At 42.0% G+C, this 22,113-nt stretch overlaps 1 protein-coding gene across 4 annotated transcripts in view; it reads right to left on the bottom strand.

The window, feature by feature from the left end:
- The window catches only part of PTPRA (protein tyrosine phosphatase receptor type A), a 140,995-nt gene that overhangs the window by 73,264 nt on the left and 45,618 nt on the right, over nt 1-22,113 (bottom strand). For 2 of the 4 annotated variants that reach the window (XM_055133227.1, XM_055133226.1), the window contains one exon: nt 16,416-16,520. The exons of the other annotated variants lie outside the window; for them this stretch is intronic. In XM_055133227.1, coding sequence (XP_054989202.1) covers nt 16,416-16,520 — 105 coding nt within the window. The remainder of the gene's footprint in view (nt 1-16,415; nt 16,521-22,113) is intronic. 4 annotated transcript variants of the gene reach the window in all.

Genomic DNA, 22,113 nt, shown 5'->3' with positions numbered 1-22,113 from the left:
AGGGATCGAATCCAGGTCGGGCAACCAAGTTCCCTACCTGCTGCACTATCTCTCCAAGTTGAATGCACAAAATTCAATCACTAAAATGAAATTTTTTTTCGAGGGGGGGAACACCCAGTTGTGCTCAGGGCTTACTTCTGGAGGGTTTGGGGAACCACATTGGTTGCTGGGATTAAACCCAAGTTGGCCTTGGGGAAGGCACGCCCCCAAGTCCTTGATTTTTAAGCTTAAAATATTGATTTTAAAACTGAATAGAGCGCCTAGAGCGATCATACAGCAGGAAGGACGTTTGCCTTGCACACAGCCAACCTGGGGTTCGATCCCCAGCATCCCGTATGGTCCCAAGTACCACCAGGAGTAATTCCTGAGTGCAAAGCCAGGAGTAACCCTTGTGCATTGCCAGATGTAACCCAAAAAGTAAAACAAAAACAAAAATCAAATAAAACTGAAAAGACTCATGTTCTCAACTAATCTTATATTGTGTACATGAACGTATATGCATGAAAGTAAGATGAGAGGAAAAATCTATACAGACATTTTGGTCTAAAACTATGATTTTATTAGTCTTTATATTATTTTCTAAATTTTAAAAGGTATTGTACTTTAAATAATACATGCTTAAAAGGATATAGATTTTATTACAGAGCATGAAAATAAGAAGCAAAACTAAAAGGAAATTGCAGGGTTAAAGCCATTTTCTCAAGTATAAGAATGTGAGAAAAGAAACTTTGAGTGAATGCCAAGCTGAACAGGATATGCTCACTAGGGAGTAAGGGACATGTCAGCATTTAAGATGGTCTATGTCATCAAGGTATATACAACTACATACACTGTAACTAGGAAGACCTAAATGAAGGACGATTTCTTCCCAGAGGCTATAAAAATCCTCAGATCAATTCCCTGGACTTAATGGCCATCTGACTCAACTACAACCACACCCATCCTTATGTCCCTTCAATCCAAGTCATTCACCCTAGAGCTGCAAGTCCGGAAGTAGGGTCGGGTTTCTCACTCCTCAAGGATGCCTTATGCAAATCATTTCCTCCCTCTCTCTAACATTCCCAGTGGTTGAAGACTTGATTGCCTTATGACTTCCCAGCACTCCCTAGCTACAAAGATCCTGCAATGTGTCCCAGTTTTCTTTCCATCCCAAGTCCTGATATTCTCCTGGTAGTGCTTAACATCCACAGAGATAGATCACAGCCAATGTCAAAGTTTCCTTACTTCCTCAAACCCAAAGATCTTCCACCTCTACACTACTTGGCACCGGAGACAATGGCTACCCTCTAGATTTGGTTATCACAGGAAAAGCTCTCATACTGAACTTCAGTATGAACTCCACCCTCCAACCAAATACTCCTAGTCTCTGCAGTTCTCTCTCTGCTCCCTTGTGTCCCTCTTGAATTTCTTTTCAATATATTTCTCTAGTCCTTACTTCCTTCTTTACCCAACTAACGAATCTGGGTGTCAGTTCAATTGCTCCCTAAATTCCTTTGCTACATTGCTCTTCTGTTGCACCTAGGCAGAGAAAAACAAAATCCTCAATCCTGAATTAATCAACTATCAGTGCTCTAACTTAAGACTGAGAAATGCTGTTTAAGAAAAACAGCCAGAAGGGATAATATCATAAATTTTCAATGAAACTCCAAACACTTCCTGCCATCTTTATGTATTTTCCTCTCTATCTCTCTCCAATTCTCCAGTGGTGATTTTAAAGAACATCCTCTCCTTTCAAACCATCCCCTCCCACACTCTTGGCTGTTGGCCTTGTCTTCACATCAGGGAAAATAAGAGTCTTTGGACTGAGATATCTGCAACTTTCAGTCATATCTACAAAGTTCTTTCTCCTCTGCAATTCCACAATCTCTTAGGGATCTTGCCCTTGTGGATCCTCTACCAATACTTCCTTGCTTTAACTACCCTTCTTTCATGACAGAATTTAAACACAAGAATTTCTCAAAAGAAGGAAAATGCCTTTGACTCTATCAATTCTCTTCACAGCCAAATTTCTAGGAAGAGATGTCTCCATGGTAATCTGGCTTTTTTTCCTCACTATTCTACTAAAACAGTTACTTCCATGTTTAAAAAGAATGAGCTATTTTATTTTATTTTATTTTATTTTTTTTTTTGCTTTTTGGGTCACACCTGGCGATGCACAGGGGTTACTCCTGGCTCTGCACTCAGGAATTACCCCTGGCAGTGCTCAGGGGACCATATGGGATGCTGGGATTCGAACCCGGGTTGGCCGCGTGCAAGGCAAACGCCCTACCCGCTGTGCTATCACTCCAGCCCCAAGAATGAGCTATTTTTAAAAATTCACAACTTGTTCACAAAGGAGTGATTACATATAATCACTGTACTGTAGTAAATGAATACAGAATTCCTACAGAATAAAAAAGAAACCAACAATGAAAAAATAGGCGAGAGATATGAGACAAAATTCACAGAAAACCAAACATTCTCTTAAGATGCTCAGTCACGCTTGTTATGGGGAAAAAAAATTGAAACTACAATGTGGAGTTGGAGAGACAGAATAGAATTAGGTGCTTGCCTTGCATGCAGACAATCTTATTTGAGCCCCAGAATCACATATGATCCCACAAACACTGCCAGAATTGACAGCTGAGGACAGAATCAGGAGTAGCCTACGCACCACTGGGTGTGAACCCGAAATCTAAACAAACTATACTATGGTGTCATTTCTTAGCTATCAAACAGGTAAACTGAAAAAGCTAGCAAGAATGCATTGATAAGGGTCTGAGTAAATTATAAATTACTCTTATACAACCTATAAATATTTATCAGAATTATAAAAAGCAAAACTAACAATTTCAACATGAGAACTTTACAGATATGACTTTACTTCTGTGTGTGTGTGTGTGTGTGTGTGCGCGCGCGCGTGTGTGTGTGTGCCCATACTAGCAGTGCTTGGAGAGCACCTTGGTGTTGGGGATCAACCCCAGACCTCCTGAGTGCAGAGCATGCTTTCAATCCACTGAGCTGTCTCTCTGGCCCACACCCTAAGCATTATTTCCAACAGAAAAAATACCAAAATAACCTAAATGGTTATCAATGGGAGAGGGAACAAATGGAAAAAAAAAAACAATTTAAAATCATAGTGAGCTTCTCTGAGGATCATTTTGATTCAATATACAAGGAAACTTTTTATTTTGAACCATCTTAGAAATATCTTTTAGGCTGCTCAGCTCGGATTGGGAGATGTGAACCGAATGTAGACTAGAGATTGAACACAATGGCCACTGGATGCCTCTAGTCCAAACTACAACACCCAAAAGGAAAGAGAGAACAAAAGGGAATGCCCTGCCACAGAGGTGGGTTGGGGTGGGGGGGAGGGAGCAGGGGTGCTGGGAGGGATGCTGGGATCCTTGGTGGTGGAGAATGGGCACTGGTGGAGGGATGGGCACTCAATCATTGTATGACTGAAATGTAAGCACGAAAGTTTTTTAAATCTGTAACTGTACCCCACGGTGATTCACTAATAAAAAATTTTTAAAAATCTTTTAGGGGTCAGGGATGTGATTTAGTGGTACAGCATATGCCTTACACATGTGAGGACCTGTGTTTGATCTTGAGCACTGAAAAAAAAATCTTTGAAAGCTGAGAAAAGGGCAGGGTAGAGAGTAGGCAGAGGCTGGCCTGGAATGGAGGCCAGAGATGGCATCTACTCACAAAGGTGCTTAGCAGGCCTGGGTACTAGAGTGAAGATACCAACAGGAATGTTTCTTATTCTTTTGAGGTATGTTGTCTTTGAGAAGAGTTTGATGGCATACACTACTGACTCTATTTTGGAGTATAGGTTATTGCTGGAGGAAAGCACAGTGGGTAGGGTATTTGCCTTGCACGCAACCGACCCAAGTTCGATTCCTCCACCCCTCTCGGAGAGCCCGGCAAGCTACCGAGAGTATCCCGCCTGCACAGCAGAGCCTGGCAAGCTCCCCGTGGTACATTCGATATGCCAAAAACAGTAGCAATAAGTCTCGCAATGGAGACGTTACTGGTGCCCACTCGAGCAAATCAATGAACAACAGGGTGACAGTGACAGTACTTTTCTTGTAGAATTTGCCTTAGTTGTGAAGCAAAAGCAGGTGTCTAGTGTAACCATCTGAATCTACATTAATGTGGTTTGGAGAAAATCATACAGAATGGACTTTACAGAACCGGTATACTTAAGGTAGTGTGTATCTCCCTGGCAACTATGCAGGAAGGAAGTGGGAACATTTGGTATTTGATACTCTGTCCTTCACACTATAGTCAATCCCACCTTAGGTGAACTGGATGTGAAGAAAGCACTTACAAAATTGAAATGAAACCAAAACCATATTTGGGGATTATTAATGTATGCACAGAGAGTTTTCTACAAGGCTGACAGAGCAAGCTTCCTATATCCACAGGTTACACAGAGAACTATACAAAATATGATGTTCAGCCTTTTCTTTGGGTGTTTGAGCCACACCTCGCAGTGCTCTGGGCTTACTCCTGGCTCTGCGTTCAGGGGAACATATGTGTGATACTGGTCAACCACATGCAAGGAAGTGTCCTACCTGCTGGACTATCTCTTCAGCCAGTCTTTTTTAAAAGATCTGCAGCTTTTAAAAAAACAAAGTAGTTGATGGTATGAAGGTATGTACTCATTTGTTTGACCAACTTAAAACAGAACACTCAACAAACAAAAAAACAAACCAAACGAAACACTCCTATATGATGAGCTTCTTTCCATGGAGTCCATTTGAATATGATAAAGACAGAGAGATAATTCTGACTCCCCAAAAGCTGAAGAGAAAAAAAGGTTTGTGTTGTTGAGCTGTCATAAGTACACCTGGCTCAGTACAACCTTTCAGATGAGAACACAGCAGTAGCTCAAGAACTGTTAATTCTGTTAATTTCGAACCCATGTAAGGCTGAACAGACCGGGGTAGATCAGAGGGCAGAGGCTTAGCCTGGTGCCCACCCAAGCAGAGCCCCTGGCAGCTGCTTGCTTCCACAATCCATAATTGCCACCATGCTCTGGCCAGACTCCACCGTATCAGGATGAACCTCATTGAGACATAATATGCTGAAAATTTGGGTATGTGGGTTTTGTGACTGAAATCTCCATGCTTTCTTGGGGTCAGGGTGGGCTACTCCCCCATCTCCCTGTACTTCTGGAAGCCTCAGTGGTCATGTCTACACCCGGGTCAGTCGAATGCAAGGCAAATGAATTATCCACTATACTATTTTTCAGTCCCCTGATTCTTAAGTCAATCGTTCGTTCCCGTTCCACATAAGTTGGGACCTGGAGAGGACTGAGAGAAAGTAGTCTCAATAGCTTTGAAAGTGCTTATTAGGGGTTGAAGAGATAGTACAGCAGGTACGGCGCTTGCAACTCACCCAGGTTCAATTTCCAGCATCCCATATGGTCACCTGAACACCACCTCAAGTAATTCCTGAGTGCTGAGCCAGGAATAACTCCAGGGCTTTGCCAGTGTAGCGCCAACCCCCACTCCCGCCCTCAAAAAAACAAAACAAAGCAAAAAAAAGCACCCCAGTGCTTATTAGCATTTTTTTTTCTTTTTTGCTTTTTGGGTCATACTGGGCAATGCACAGGGGTTACTTCTGGCTCATGCACTCAGGAATTATCCCTAGCACTGCTCAGGGGACCATAGGGGATGCTGGGAATCGAACCCAGGTTGGCAGCGTGCAAGGCAAACGCCCTACCTTGCTGTGCTATTGCTCCAGCCTTTATTAGCACTTTTAAGTCAATGTATAAATCTCAAACTTCAGCCTACTGTCTTACTGATTTACAGACCAATATTTACAAATATCACTAGAGAACATATTAGGTAGGTGAGAAGAAACCAGAATACCTGATGATTTTTGTTTAAGGCAAATTAATGTATTTCTGGCAGGAAGCAGAAAAAGTGTTAAAATTATTTTTTAGGAAGTCAGATCACTTAAATGATGGAAGACTAATGTGTTTGTGTATATAAAATAAGCCAAGAAATCTTTCAGAAATCCTGTGCAATGAATCTAAAATTGGGAGGAAAAGCCCACTGATACTTCTTCCACTCCCTACTTTATTATTAAATCCCTGTCTCTTAGTCTTCCATTCCTATCTTCATTATTAAATCTCTTAACCTCTCCTGCTCATATCTGATTAACAACCACACACTCTCCTACATTCATTTCTTCCCTACAACTCTCTGATCTGAAGACTTGAAAAAGTTGATTCTACAACAACAGTATAGCCTTGATAGAGATGAATGGCTGACTCAAGAAAAATATGTCCTATTAAATGTCAGCTGCACAGAGCCTTGCCAGCTGTAGTTTACACTAGTGTTTCCTCAACCCATTTTTGATCATGGCCTGCTTCTGACCGTGGTTTCTTCCTGTGTCCTCCCCTGTCCTACCAGTTAGTCTCCTAGTAGTGTCATGGTCCCCATTATCAATTTTTAACTGTGTCTTGCATGAGACAGAGTCCAATTCAATCCCCAATGCTGCATATGATAGTTACTCTGAGCACTACCAGGAGTGATTCCTGAGAAAAGAGCCCAGAGCTTAGGAATAAGCCCCGAGTACTGCCAGGTATGACTGAACAACCAAATATACCAAAACCAAAACAAACCCACATTGTAAGTTTATGTATATATAATACATACACACCCATATATATGTAGTATATATATAAACCACACATAAACACACACCTATTTTGTGATCTAGTTATTTCATTTCTACATATTATCCAGAAGAAATAAAAGCATATGTTTATAATAACAAAAATTTCAAAAATCCAGGTTATCAATATGAAAAATAAACAAAATTCAAGACACTTAAGGTATGTATTATACATACATCATGTATTCACTGGTACATACTAAAAAAGGACTTTCCCGTAACTAGCTAATGAAACTATTTGTCACTCCAGACTCATCATTTTGGGAGTAAGATCTTTTTTTCAGGAGGGAGATCGTCACAACATCATCATCATCATCATCATCCCGTTGATCATCGAATTTCTCGAGCAGTCTCATAACATCTCCATTTGTCCTAGTCCTGAGATTTTAGCAGTCTCTCTTTACTCGTCCTTTCCAATGGTGCCGCATTGGGGGCTCTTTCAGGGTCAGGGGAATGAAACCCACCATTGTAACTGTTTTTGGCAGATGAATATACCATGGGGAGTTTGCGAGGCTCTCCCATGTGGGCAGGAAACTCTCCGTAGCTTGCCAGGTTCTCTCAGAGGGAGAATTAGGCTATAAGATGTTGAGTGGCCGCTTTGCACTTCCAGGGGCTTGGTTTTATAGTCACTGGATGTTGGCCGTTGGTGGGACTACATGGTGCCGAGGGCAGTCCCTGGGTGTGACCACCTAGCTACTGGAAAATGGAAGATCTGGGAGGAAGAGGCCCAATCCCAATCTGAGCAGGCTTGGAGATCTAAGCCTCGGGTCCCACACACCTGGGTTCCTCTGCAGATTCTTTCATGCACGAGGCTCACCTGAACGTGTGGAGAGGGGCCTTGAGCATGGCTGTGGCTGGGCTCCGGAGGTCTTCAGCTGTGGGGGCTCTGCTTGGGGTGGGGAGGGAAACTGAGGCTCACCCCCTCTGAGGGGCCCCAGTGAAGACAGCCAGGTGCGGGAGCAAGAGACTCTCATCCAGTGATGCTTGGTGGTTACTCCTGGTTCTACCCTCAGGCAGTGCTTGGGGATACTGAGGTCAAACCTGGGTAAGCCATGTGCAAGGCAAACACCCTACCCACTGCACTATAGCTCAGAACTTTAAAAGTTCTGCTCTTGGGGCTGGAGCAATAGTACAGCAGGAAGGGCATTTGCCTTGCACGCAGTCAACCTGGGTTCGATTCCCAGCATCCCATATGGTCCCCTGAGCACCGCCAGGAGTGATTCCTGAGTGCAGACCAGGAGTCAGCCCTGAGCATCGCCGGGTGTGACCCAAAAAGCTAAAAAAGAAAAAAAAAAGTTCTGCTCTAATCAAATTTTAATAACTGAATTAATAATTGTCAATATGTTAATATTAACATCCAGAGAGAGACTTAAAAGCAAGCTCTCAGAAGCTTTAGCCTACTTCTTTAGCCTACTTCTCCCCCTGGGAGTAACTGGCAATCTTCTGAGAGTTTCCTGTCCACATGCGACAGCCTTGCAAGCTTCCCATAGTGTATTCATATGCAAAATCCAGTAACAAGCTGGATCTCATTCCCCTGACCCTGAAGAGCCCCCAGTGCAACATCGTTAGGAGGACCGAGTTGAGATGGACTTCTAAGATCTCAGGGAAAGGACGAAATGAGATGTTACTGAGCCCGCCCAAGAAATTGGTGATTAACGGGATTTCGTGATTTTGTGATATTAATATTAACAACTGTTAGCAGTTGTTAATATTAATATTGATTATTAATTAATTGATGATTAATAAAGTTACCATACAATCACCACGCTTTATATTAAGACTGTCAGACCTATCAATCTTATAACTGAACTGAATGGAATATTTTAATGCTATTAAAAATAGATTTTAATCATCTAGGGAAAAAATTCGGTATTCCTCCTCTCCATTGCAATTACAAACTTCTTTAAAGGAAAATGTACTCATCACATGAAATACAAACTGAACACAGGGATATAAAGCAAAATATAAGTCTCATTCACCTCCTACCAGCCCCATTTCCCATGAAAGAGACCGCTAAAACTTTTCTTGAGTACCTTCAAATTTTTTTTCCATTTTACATCATTTACCCCATAAATAAAATACAAGAGCTAAAAAGACAGTACAGCAGGTAAGGTGTTTGCCTTGCATGAGACCAAGCCCAGAATCTATCCCCAAACCCACCCAGTAGAATGCGGTACAAACATAAACAAATAAACAAACAAACAAACAAACCCAGCAATAGGAGCCTTTTATATATACTGTGCTTGCCTTTGTACCTAATCTTACATATCTTCCGTATCAGAAAATCCAGCTACTTTTCAATAGCTGCAAGTTTCATCATATGGCTATACTGCAATTATTTATTTCTGATTTTTTGGATCCGAGCTCAGGGATCCATATGGGGTACTAGGGCTCACACCTGGGTTGGCTGCGTGCACGGCTGTACTATATCTCTGGCTCTATTTTTAAAAAAAGTCTTATTTCACATAAAAGTTAACTGTATTATGATTTCCTCATTTATTTTCTCTACACACACATGTGCACACACATACACACACAGACACACAGACACACACATATACACCCTGGGCCTCACACAGACACATCTCTGGCCCCCTTATACTGTTTTTGACTCGGCAGCAATGACCTAAGACACTATAAACCTTTATTTATTACCTTTTTGGGTCACATTTGGTGATGCTCGGAGGACCATTTGGAACGCCAGGGACTGAACCTGGGTCAGCTGTGCATAAGGCAAGTACCCTCCCCACTGTACTATTGCACCGGCCCCAACACACTAAAGATTCTTGAAAAAACAACAGAAGAAACTCAACTTCATATATAGTTCATTTTTCAAAAAGCACTTGTGAATCATAAGGTTGACTGGGAATCTATAACCAAGCAGGGAGGCTTTGGGAGATGAGTCATGAAGTCTGGCTAGTTCCCTAATTTATGGAACACAATGGCACACACATTGTGTTCTTTCTTCTACCCCACCACACCCAAAGGGTCAATATGCAGTCCTTATTTCATTACAAAAACATTTGTTACTTTTTAAAAAAAAAGGCTGCTCCCATTGCATATATAGTAGGATGCTGAGTCAGTTTAACATTCAAGAGCGGGAAAACCAGATAAATCCTAATTTATGAATCCAAATTTTACATTCAAGCTTCCCAGATTTGATCTCGGCACCTCCTAGAGTGGCCCCAAGCACCACTTAGTGTGCCTCCCTGAAGAAATCCCCAAAACAAAAGACCAAAGAGGGAAAGAAAGTTCTGAAAAATAAGTGTTTCTCTGATATCTGAGTGTTTAAGAATATTTCTTAAATGTTCCTAAAATTTAAATTCAGTATAGTGGATCCAAGACACTCTCCAGGAACACATGGGTGACAGGCAGTGCCCGCTGGCTGTGTTCACTACCTTCCCATCTCAAGTCCCTGTAGCCTCCTCTCACCAAATCTATGGAATATGATACAGGTGTTCACACAGCTTGTGTACTTTTGGTGAGCAGAGTCTTTTTTGAATTGTAGAATATGTGAATGTTAAATCTGTAATTCGATTATACAAAGTTGATTAAGTGCAGATTATACATGTACAATGTATATGCATATTTCAGGCATCATTTATCTGAAATATATATCCTATACCAAAGATAAATCACTCACAGACATACTAAGTATCTGCTAAGAAAGAATCCTGTGGAGCTGGAGGAGGGTAGGGCCTTTCCCATGCACAAGATGCACGTAAGTTCAATCCTGGCACCCCATATGATTCCCCCAAGCACTACCTAGAGTAATTTCTGAGTGCAGAGCCAGGAGTAAATCCTAAGCACATCCGCAAGTGGTGAAAAAACCAAAAGACTAAATTTTCTACACCACTGAACTGCCACAATAGTCCCGGTTACTTTGAGGTTTTGTAGATATGAGAAGAAATACACCTATTTTAATTTTGTTTATGTAACCAAAGCCCAATCCCAATGATACAGCTAGTTGTAGGTAATAAAAACCACAACTCTGAATGCTATGACCTGTATGATCTAGGAATGGGAATGATGAGGATGCTCAAGAATGCATTTTTTCTCAGTCAGGCCTCTCATTACAAACACTTGCTAACAAAAAAAAGATTACAAAGAACCAATATTACTAAATTTGCCAATCTGCACATTCCTTCGAGATTAGACACTGGTTGTGATAGCTTCTACTTAGAATTCTTCCCATTTTCTTTTACTTAAGTTTTTTTTTTTTTTTTTTTTTTTTTTGCTTTTTGGGTCACACCCGGCGAAGCACAGGGGTTACTCCTGGGTCTGCACTCAGGAATTACTCCTGGCGGTGTTTGGGGGACCATATGGGATGCTGGGAATCGAACCCAGGTCGGCTGTGTGCAAGGCACACCCTACCCGCTGTGCTATCATTCCAGCCCTTTGATAACTGTACAGCCATTCTGTTATAGCCAGCAATATTAAAATAAGTTATTTAGGGACTGGAGTGATAGTACATCGGGTAGGGCATTTGCCTTGCACACAGCTGACCTGGGTTCAATTCCCAGCATCCTATATGGTCCCCCGAGCACCACCAGAGCAATTCCTGAATGCAGAGCCATGAGTAACCCCTGTGCACTGTCAGGTGTGACCCCTCCCCCCAAAAAAAAGCAAAAAAATAAAAGTTATTTTGTGCCTGCTAAGGGTACAGGCTTGGGGGGTAGTTGAGAAAATGGGGACAATGGAGGAGAGAAGGTCACATTGTGGTGGAATTGATGTTGGAAAATTGAATGCCTGTAACCAATGCATTACGAACAACTTCGCCAACCATGGTGTTTAAATAAAAGGGGGGGCGGTGTGGGAATAGGAGAAGAGATGAACAGAAACTTCCTCAAAAAAGAAATAGAAATGGCCAAAAGGCACATGAAAAAGTGTTCTACAACACTAATCAGGAAGGTGCAAATCAAAACAACAATGAAATATCATCTCACACTACAGAGACTGGCACACATCAAGTGCTGGCATGGATGCAGAGAAAAAGGGCCTCTCATTCACTGCTGGTGGGAATGTTGACAAGTCCAGCCTTTAAGGAAAATAATATGAACATTACTAAAGAAATCTAGAAATTGAGTGTCCATTTGACCCAGCAACTCCACTTCTTGGAATATATCCCAAGGGCTCAAAAACAAAATGGAGAAAAGACATGTACACCCCTGTTCCTTACAGCACTATCTACAATAGCTAAAATCTGGAAACCCAAATGTCCACGAATAGATGATTGGATAAAGAAACTGTAACATTTACACAGTGGAATATTACTCAGCCATAGAAAAAGATGCAATCTGCAAAAAATCATTCAATTTGCTGCTCCATGGAAGGACTCAGAGAGTATCATGCTGAGTGAAGTCAGAGGGAGAGGGACTGGCACGGGATGATCTCTCACATGCGGGATATAATATCATAATGGTGGAATAACGAATACCTAAAGCCAATGGAAACAATGCCTGTCCTATGCCACTTCTTGACAGGGCCGTGGCATAGACAGGGAGGAGGCAATGTCTATGGTGGAGGAAGCATTAAACTGGGAGAAGGTGGTGCTTTCTGAAAGGTGGCAAAACACTATGTATAAATCCTGATTAGCAACAATACTGCAAACTATAGTGTTATATATATGACTATGAGCCTCTCATAGAAGCAGACTGATGGGAAGGAGGTAAATGATGGGGCGGGGGGAGTAATGGTGGAGGGAAGTGGACACTGGTGAAGAGTTCAGTGTTATAAAATTGTAAGTATGTGGGGCTGGAGCAATACAGCAGGTAGGGCGTTTGCCTTGTACGCGGCCGACCCGGGTTCGGCTCCCAGCGTCCCATATAGTCCCCGGGGCACCGCCAGGAGTAATTCCTTAGTGCAAAGCCAGGAGTAACCCCTAAGCATTGCCGGGTGTGACCCAAAAAGAAAAAAAAAAGAAAAAAACAACCTTATTAGCAACAATACTGCAAACTATAGTGCAATATATATGACTATGAGCCTCTCATAGAAGCAGCTGATGGGAGGGAGGTAAATGATGGGGTGGGAGGAGTAATGGTGGAGGGAAGTGGACACTGGTGCAGAGATCAGTGTTATAAAATTGTAAGTATGTGAGGCTGGAGTGATAGCACAGTGGGTAGGGCGTTTGCCTTGTATGAGGCCGACCCAGGTTCGATTCCCAGCATCCCATATGGTCCCCTGAGCACCACCAGGGTAATTCCTGAGTGCAGATCCAGGAGTAACCCCTGTGCATGGCCAGGTGTGACCCAAAAAGGAAAAAAAGATGGAAGGGTGAAACCTAATTATGAATAACTTTATAATTTCAGTGACTAAATGAACAATAACCATATTTTTAAAAAATGGGGCTGGACAACAAGTAGGGTATTTACCTTACATATGGCTGACCTGAGTTCAATCTCCAGTATCCCATATGGTCCCCATGCACAGCCTGGAGTGATTCCTGAGTGAAGGGTCAGGAATAAACTCTGAGCACCACTGGGTGTATCCCCCACAACCAAAAACCAAAAACAATGACAACAGAAAAACCCACAAAGGTCATGCTCCTTTCTACATCTCTACCAGATATTAGGAATACACAGATAGATTAGATATGGGCACTGTCATCAAGTATTTCACAAAACAATTGTGAGACACCAATAACTTACTCAAATCCTGAGGGCAGGGCAATAGTAAAGCAGGCAGGGCACTTATTTGCCTTACATATGGCTAACCTGGGTTTGAACCTGGCATCCCACATGGTATGCCAATCACCACCAGGAGTGATCCCTGAGGGTAGAGCCAGGAGTAAATCCTGAGTACAACAGAGTGTGGTCCCCCACCCCCCCCAATTATTTAAATCTTGAATTATCATGCCATATATGTTAGCTTATTAATCACTGAAGTGAAATGGCGAAACTGTTGATCAGAGAAGGAATTTTTAGGGAAGGTAGTGCTTGAGTTAAACTTGAGGGACAGAGCAGTTAGCCAAGAGAAGGGTCAGAAACTATCTTTAAGGCAGAGGACACAGGGAAGCTTGAAAAAACCTATCTGGTTCCAAAATGATGATGATAATGGCAAGATCATCAAATAGTACCTAAAAATTATCTGTTAATGAATGTGAAAAGAGGGGACTTGAACAACTGGATCTGTGAGGCTACTTGGAGGAAATATAGGAGATGAGCCTAGAGAAAAAGGAAACTAGAAGCAAGACCATGAAGGGGACTAAGGTGACAATAAAGTTTTTACTTTCCACAAACACAATGAAGAACTACCAAATACTTTAAACACAGAGAGGTAGAGCAGAATGAGCCGGATTTTAAAAGCAATGATTGACAGCAGGGTGGAAGACTTATCGTGGGATTTGAGTTTGGAGGAAGGATTCCTGACTAAAGCCTTCTGAATCAATCTAACCAGGATGGCCTCTCCGGCAGAGATAGCTGGAGGAGGCTAATAAGAAAAGGTACAGGAATAGAAGTGATGACCAAACAATAAGGAAGGTCGAGGTGTCTTGACTTTGGTGAAGAACAATGTTATAAAGACAAGAGGTTGACTACTTTGGAACATACTATGGGAAAAGTGAGGAGATTATAATCTGAATATTAGAAATGTGCAATATGACAGTACATGTTGTTTATACATGGGGCAGGGGAGGGGAGTGAGAGAAGGGGCAGAATGGCAGAAAAGCAATAGAAGAGCAGCTGCCACGGAAGTGAGGCAGTAAGCCAAGGAAAAGAAAGAAGACAGCTGGAACAGTGATAAAAGCGGCAGTGAGTGTGCCAGGCAGGAGACATCTGACAAGCACAGGAGGCAAGACTAGGTGGGTGTTGATGAGTAGAAAACTGATACACGCCATGGAAGGAGGGAAGAGCAGAAACAGCACACTGAATAGATATGTGCCAGTGAGGAAAAAACTGCTGTAAAACTGCTGATGAAGCCGAGGAAGTCCTAGAACACTAGAACACAAAAAGTCAATTTTTATCACAGGTCTTCTCTTGATAAACGTGTAGAGCTTTTTAATTTACAGGAAGAGGACCCCTGAAATGAGTAGGAGTCAGAGGCCTGGGAATCAATTCAGTTCCATAGATGAAATTATGCAGAGAATGAAACAGGACAACGAAAGCTTGTGAAAGAGACTATTCAGTTCTATTGTCTTTAAGTTGCATATACAGCCAGATTCAGTTTAGGGCCTGGAGAGAGATGAACTAGACCAAGGTAATCATATTATTTCAGACTACTTCAATAAATAAACAACATAATTTGGTATGAATTTACATTGCAGACTAATTACAAGAAAGAAAACTATCTGTTCTGCTTGAAGTATACTTTGAAATGAACTGCTAAGCATACAAGACCAAAGAATTCTACAAATTATGTACATATAATAAACAAACCAAGGACAATTTTGAAAAAATAAAATGGTAAAAATTATTTTGCCTAATGTCAAGGCACAATATATAACAACCACACTTTATGAAATTAAGAAAGGGATAAGCACACAGATCTATGGAACAATATAAAGAACCAGAAACAAGCCCACACAAATACGCCCAAATAATTTTTGACATGAGTATAAATGTAAATAAAAGGAAGTGTATAGGGGTCAGAGTGATAGCACAGCGGGTAGGGCGTGTGCCTTGCAAGCGGCGATCTGGGTTCAATCTCCGGCATCCCACATGGTCCCCCAAGCACCACCAGGAGTAATTCCTGAGTGCAGAGCCAGGAGTAACCCCTGAGCAACGCTGGGTGTGACCCAAAAAAAAAAAGCAAAAAAAAAGGAAGTGTATAGCCTTTTCAACAAATGCTGGGGAAACTGGGTATCTATATGCAAAAGCATTTAATTGAACTTCTACCTTATACCATTTGCTAAAAAATTAAAAGGAGTCAAAGACCTAAATATAAAAGTTAACAGTACAGTGATTCTTGGTGGTGGAATGTGTGCACTGGTGAAGGGATGGGTGTTTGAGCATTGTATGACTGAAACTTAAACCTGAAAGCTTTGTAACTTTCCACATGGTGATTCCATAAAAGAATAAATTAATTAAAAAAAAGTTAACAGTACAAAAATGTTAAAAGAAAATTTAAAAGTGGTTGACAATAAATTTGGCAATGGTATTTTACTGGGGGAGGGCATGCACCTGGCTATTCTAAGGGTCTATTTCTGGCTCTGTACTCAGGATCAACTCCTGGCAGTGCTTGGGGATTGAACCTGGGTCAGCTGCATAGAAGGCCAGTGCTTTACCTGATGTACTACCTTTCTAGTCCTGGCAATGATTTTTTAAAAATCAGTCACGAGGGCTGGGGAGATCGTATACCAGGTAGGGTATATGCCGGCATGAGGCTGTCCTGGGTTGATCCCTGGTATCGCATGTAGTCATCTACACACCTCCTACCCTAACACTGCCAGGAGAAACCAGGAACATCCCTGGGTGTGGTCCTAAAACCAAAATAAACAAATCAGTCTACCAAAGCAAATCTAAAACTATCACGGAATAAAATTTGAGACATTTAAAAATATTACACAAAAAGCACAATAACAAAATAAAAATCAATTGGCCCATATCAAAAGTAAACATCTGTGTATCAAACAAAAAGGAAACCCACCGATGGGAGAGAACATACATGTCACTTACATGATATGGGAGTATGTACAGGTGAGGATGTATAAAGAACTATCAAAAAAAATGCAACCACATTTAAAAAATAAATGAATAAAAAGGTAAACAGGGTTGAAGAGAAAATGTAGGACATAAGTCATTTACCTTGCATGAAGCTGACCTCAGTACAATCCCCTGGTACCACATATGGTCCACCAAGCATTGCCAGAAGTCACTCCTGAGCGCAGAGTCAGGAACAGTCCCTGAACACTGCCGCAAAAACCAACAGTAAAGAATAGGTAACGGGTCTGAACAGACATTCTTCATTAAGCACATAGACAAAATGACCAAGAAGCACAGAGAAGATACTCAGTATTGCTAATCATTAGGAAATACGAAAATCAAAACTATACAAATACCACTTCACTTGCATTCAGATGACCATTTGTGTGTGGAGGGGGTAAGGATGCATAAAGCAAGGAAAAAAGTAGAGGCCTTGGAAGGCTTAGGGGGGAAGAGAGAGAGAGAGAGAGAGAGAGAGGGAGGGAGGGTGGGGAGGGGGAGAGAGAGAGAGAGGGAGGGGGGGAGAGTGAGAGAAGCTCCCCAGCAAGACTGCTGGGTATGGCTCTGGTGGTCCCTAAATACCACCACCTCCTACAACAATATACACATATTGGTTTTTTTTTGGACCACACCCAGCAATGCCCAGGGAACCATACGGGATTCTGGGGTTGAAGCAGGGTCACTCCCACACACAAGGCCTTACCCACTGTACTATCTCTCCAGTCCCTCCTACAACAATATTTAAAACCCAAGAGGCAATAAGAAGCACTGACAAGGATGTGGAGAATTTAGAATGTTATATTGCTGGCAGGATTATAAAATGGTGTGACTGCTATGAAAAATAGTACGATGATTCCACAAAAAACTAAACATAGAATTACCATATGATGCCATTCCATTTCTGGTAATATACCCAAAAGAACCCAAAGCAGAGATTCATATATCTGTACACCCATGTTCAAAATAGTAGTATGCTCAATGACAAATGGTGAAAGCAACCCGTTTCTACTGATGGATTAATATGTGATATATACATACAATAGGATTATCCAGCCCTAAGAAAATTATGGGGCTGAGAGACAAGATAGGAGTTAAGACATCTGCCTTGCATGCATTCTACCTCCTTTCGATTCCCAGCACATGTATAATGGCCCAAGTACTGCCAGGGGTCACTCCTAAGCACAGCCAGGAGTAGCCTCTAAGCTACTGCCAGGTGTTACCTAACCACTCTTCCCCTTCCATGCCCCACGGCCCCAAAATAAGTATGGTATGAAGCACGCTACCTTAAGGATGAGCACTAAAGATAGTGGGATAAAATTTAAAAGGTCAAAAGAAGGCAAATACTGTGTGACTTCACTCATACAAATTTCAGAGTAATCAAATTCGTACAGCAATGAAGTAAGGTGGTTGCTTGGGGCCAGAGGAGGGAGGAATGGGAATTCCAATGAGGAAGACATCAATTTTGGAGAGGGACAATGGTAATGGTTACCCAAAAATGTGAATATACAATTTTGTTTATTTTTGCTCTGGGGCCATTACGGTGATGCTCAGCTGTTACTCCTACGTCTGCACTCAGGGATCACTCCTGGAGATGCTCAAGGGATGCTAGGGGTTGAAGCCCAGACAGCTATATGCAAAGTAAACATCCTAACCACAGTATGCTCCAGCCCCTGTCAATATCTATTTTTTAAAAAACTTGTAGCTGAGGTACATGGTTACAATGCCTTTAATATCTGTTTTTGGAATACAGAGTTACTGCACCTCCAAAGCAAATCTAAAACCATCATGGAATAAAGTGCTTGATATAACGTGAACCAACTTCAAAGCTTGTTTCTTTACTAGTTCATTATTTACACAGAGAAATGCAACAGATTTTTGTGTGCTGATCTTGTAGTCTACTACTTCATTGGTTTATTGTTTCTAACAGTTTTCTTTTTGTGAAGTCTTTAAGGTCTTCTATCTACATTATCGTATCACCTGCAAGTAGAGAGTTTAACTTCTTTTCCAATTTGAATGACTTCGACTTGTGTGACTGCAGTGGCTAGGAATTTCAAAACTACATTGCATAATTGTAAAAGTGTACAACCGTGACTTATACTTAAAACTTAGAGAAAAGAATTTCATTTTTTTGCCGAGAATGATTGCTTGCTGTGTGTTTACTGCATATGGCCTTTATTGTTTTGGGTGTGGTCTTCCAAGCAATGCTCAGGGGGGTCCAGGAGTTACCCCTAGTGACTCTCAGCTAACCAGACAGGCAGCTCAATGTAAGAGCCTGAGAAGTACTACTTAAACCCTGTGGTGCCAGAGACAGCCTGGGCCACCTCAGCACTGCTGAGGAGTCTCCAGAGTGAGAACTGGTAGTACCCAGGGGCCCATATGGTCAGTTGCATGTAAGGCATGCATCTTAACCCCTGGACCCTTTCTCTAACATTGGTTACAGTGTTCACTATCTGAAAGTAAGTTCTTTTAATCCCAATTTCATTGAGTTTGTATGATGAATTAGTGCTGAGTATTGTCAAAAGCTTCATCTGCATCTATTGGTATGGTTTTACTTGGGTTTATTTTGTTTGGAATGCCTTGGGTCCCCTGGATCAATGTACATGGCTCCCTCAAATCATGAAAAGTACTCGGTACCATTACTTCGTCCACAAGCAATTCTTGGCCTTTCTTGTTTTTTACCTCTTCTACTTTTCTTGATATCATGATATGAAGTTTGTTCCTTTGAATGATGTCTCACCTATCTCTTTTAATTCTCTAAATCTCTTAAATTCTCTTTCCATTTTCCTCTACTGAAGATGTCGTGTACCTTGTTTTTGAGGTCACTGACTTCAAGTTTCAGCTTCTTCCATTCTGTTGCCATGTTCAGCTAGTGGACTTTTTAGCTTATTCATTTCTGCTTGAACAAGTTCTTCGATCTTTTTCCCCATAAAACTATTTATTTATTTATTTTTTTGGCCACATGGTAATGTTCAGGGCTTACTTCTGTCTCTGTGCTCAGGAATCACTCCTGATTGGTGGTGCTCCAAGAACCATATGGAATGACAGGGATAGAACCCAGGTCAGCTGCATGCAAGGTAAGTGCACTACCTGCTGTACTATCTTTCTGGCCCTATGCTTTCTTCGTGCTCACTGATTTTCTTCTACTGTTTTCATTAAGCATCAAGAGGAATGTTTCTCTGAAATCTTTCTTGGACAGTTTCAGCAGTTCTAAAATAGAACCCACCTATCAATGTGGATGAATTCTTTTCCTTCTTTATTCCTGGGCTTCTTCATGGAAGCCCAGGAGGAGAGGGGGCCGGGGGGGAGAGTTCCTAGTACTAGCTGGTCCAAGCAACAGACTGGAGCTCCTGTTTGCATAGGCTGGTGCCTATGGCTTCACTGATTTTTGGCAGCCACAGATGCCCATAGTTAAGATTCTGGGCAGCTGCAGTCAGAGAACTCGAGACGTGCCAGGCCACAGTTAACTGTGAGCCAAGTTGTTCAATCTTGGGGGACAAAGGGTCATGTTAGCAGTGTCCCAAAGTGCTTGAGCTACCTGCCAGGAGGGTCTGATTTACAGGTAGACTGATCTGTGTGCAAGTCTGCCTTCTGGGTACAGGCAACCTGGGAGGAAAGTTCTACAGTGTTGTTGGTCCTGTCCCACACCTGGAACTGAGGAGTGCTCCGTCGAGATTAGTCAGCTTCTACATTACATTCCCATCCAATCTGGTGTGCTCCTACTGGGATGTTAGAGTTTGGAGATGTTGCGTGTCCACAAATGCAGCCACACGCTCCAGAAAATCCAGAATATTTAATGAGACAGTTTAACAAGAGGCCTGGTGGAAGCAGTTGGGATGTGAGTGTGGCTGCCAGGGCTTTGGTGGGCTTTCGGCCTGCCCCACCTCCCAAGATCACCCTGGAGGTCTCAACCAGGAAATTTTGAGAAATTTTTGTGGCTAGTTATCTCTTTCATGATGTATTTATGAGTCTCTGGAGCAGGGCCGGTAGGTGAGCTTACACAGCAGCAGCAGTGGGTCTCGGGTGTGGGTGTGGCTCTGGGGCTCCTGAAGTATGGGGAGGTGGAAGAAGATTGCCCATCCCAACTCTGCCGAAGAGCCTGGGCTTCACTACAGCATCGCAAACAACCTTGGAAGAAATGCCAAGCCATGGAAGTCACAGGCATACCGGTCTTCGGGCTGAAAATTCTGGGGCCTCCTTGGGAAGGGGATGGGCTGGGTCCCTGTCCTGCTCAAGTCCTGACAGCTACATCCACACCCGACAGACTGCCACACAAATGGCTTAGATCCACTACTTCACAACTAATCTCGGAAGCCTGACAAAACTCCCTGGTACACCAGTCTTTGGGCTGAAACCTCTGAGGCCTTCTCAGAGTGAGGGGTGGGTAGCCTGTCCCCAGATCCCCACCCCCACCCCCACACTGCCAGGAGTCTTAGCAGCCACACCACATCCCACAGCTTCCACCATGTAAGAGACCCAACTTCAAAACTAAACTCAGAAGAGACACTAAGCTGATGAAAGTCACAGGCATACTGGTCTTAGGACTGACAACTCTGGGTTCTCCTCGGGAGGGGAGCAGGCCAAGAAATGTCCCAGTTCTATGGCTTCTGGAGCATGCAGTCACATCTGTGACAGCACAGCAGCTCCATATTCCACCATATTGACAGCCCAGTAGGACACAGCAAAATAGATGGAAAAACAGCAGAGAAGCCCACTAAGCTCAACAAGCAAAACACAGAAGGTGCAACTAGCGACAAACAGCTCTGTAAATGCTCAATGACTTTAGTATCAGCATTGTGAGATATAACAATTTTCACAAATTTTCTTTTATTGAATATGTTTTTATAATTCCACCTACTATGCTATTGTAACAAGTAATCAGAATTCAGAGTTCCTGCTAAACTGAAAACTAAAGCCGGGTAGACTCTACGAAAGAGTCCATGAGACAAGCAGTGGGGGGAGGGCAGTTTAATTCTTTCACAATGCCGGTAGAGAATCTGGCAGTGGTGAAAGCCTAGAAAATGCATGAAAGGCTCTTTTATAATTAGGATGAATGTAGAGCACAAAAGCAAAATCAGATGACCTACTTAAAGCTTTGCTTTTACTGATGAGAATTAATTCTTATTCCAGATTAGTCTCTTTCTAGAAAAAGAAGACCTTATGTAATGGTTAGAAAATTAAGACACAGGAAAAAACATCAATTTTAAAACTTAACCTATTAAATATTGGTTCAAGATTTAGAATTATAGTTAAAAAATAGCATACTTCATAAGATTCTGAGCTATCTTCTTGTTTACCTCAGTATAATCGTAGGTTCTTTAGCTGCTGGGCTCTAAGGAAATTTAAATTCTATAATCCTTCAATGAGATCAGAAGTTTGGGCTTATTATATTATGAGAAGAAATAGTTTCTTTCCCCCACTGGAACCCATATAAAGCAAATTATCATGAACTGTCTTGGAAGTTAAGGACTGATTAAATTCCCTCCAAGCCTTAGGGAACCACTCAGCTGCTCAGTGAACCAACCAAGTTCCTCTCTCGTATCAGGTAGTGAGGCAAAGACAGAAACGCTCTTGCCCTTGAGGAGCTCACATCTCAGATGTTTACTCATAGAGTTTTCTACATGTTAACTAAGTAAAATAGTTTAAATTAGTCAATAAAACAGCATACAGGAGGTAAATATGGCTCTTCCTCAATTAAATGCATTTACTCTCCTTTATGCAGAAGAGTAAGAGAAAATTCTTATTTCAGTCATCTTTTCCATGATTAATTTCCTATTTTTAAAAATGACTCAATCTGCTCTCC

The sequence above is a fragment of the Sorex araneus genome, chromosome 3 (assembly GCF_027595985.1).
Source record: "Sorex araneus isolate mSorAra2 chromosome 3, mSorAra2.pri, whole genome shotgun sequence".
Lineage (NCBI taxonomy): Eukaryota > Metazoa > Chordata > Mammalia > Eulipotyphla > Soricidae > Sorex > Sorex araneus.
This window is presented reverse-complemented; position numbering and strand designations above follow the sequence as displayed.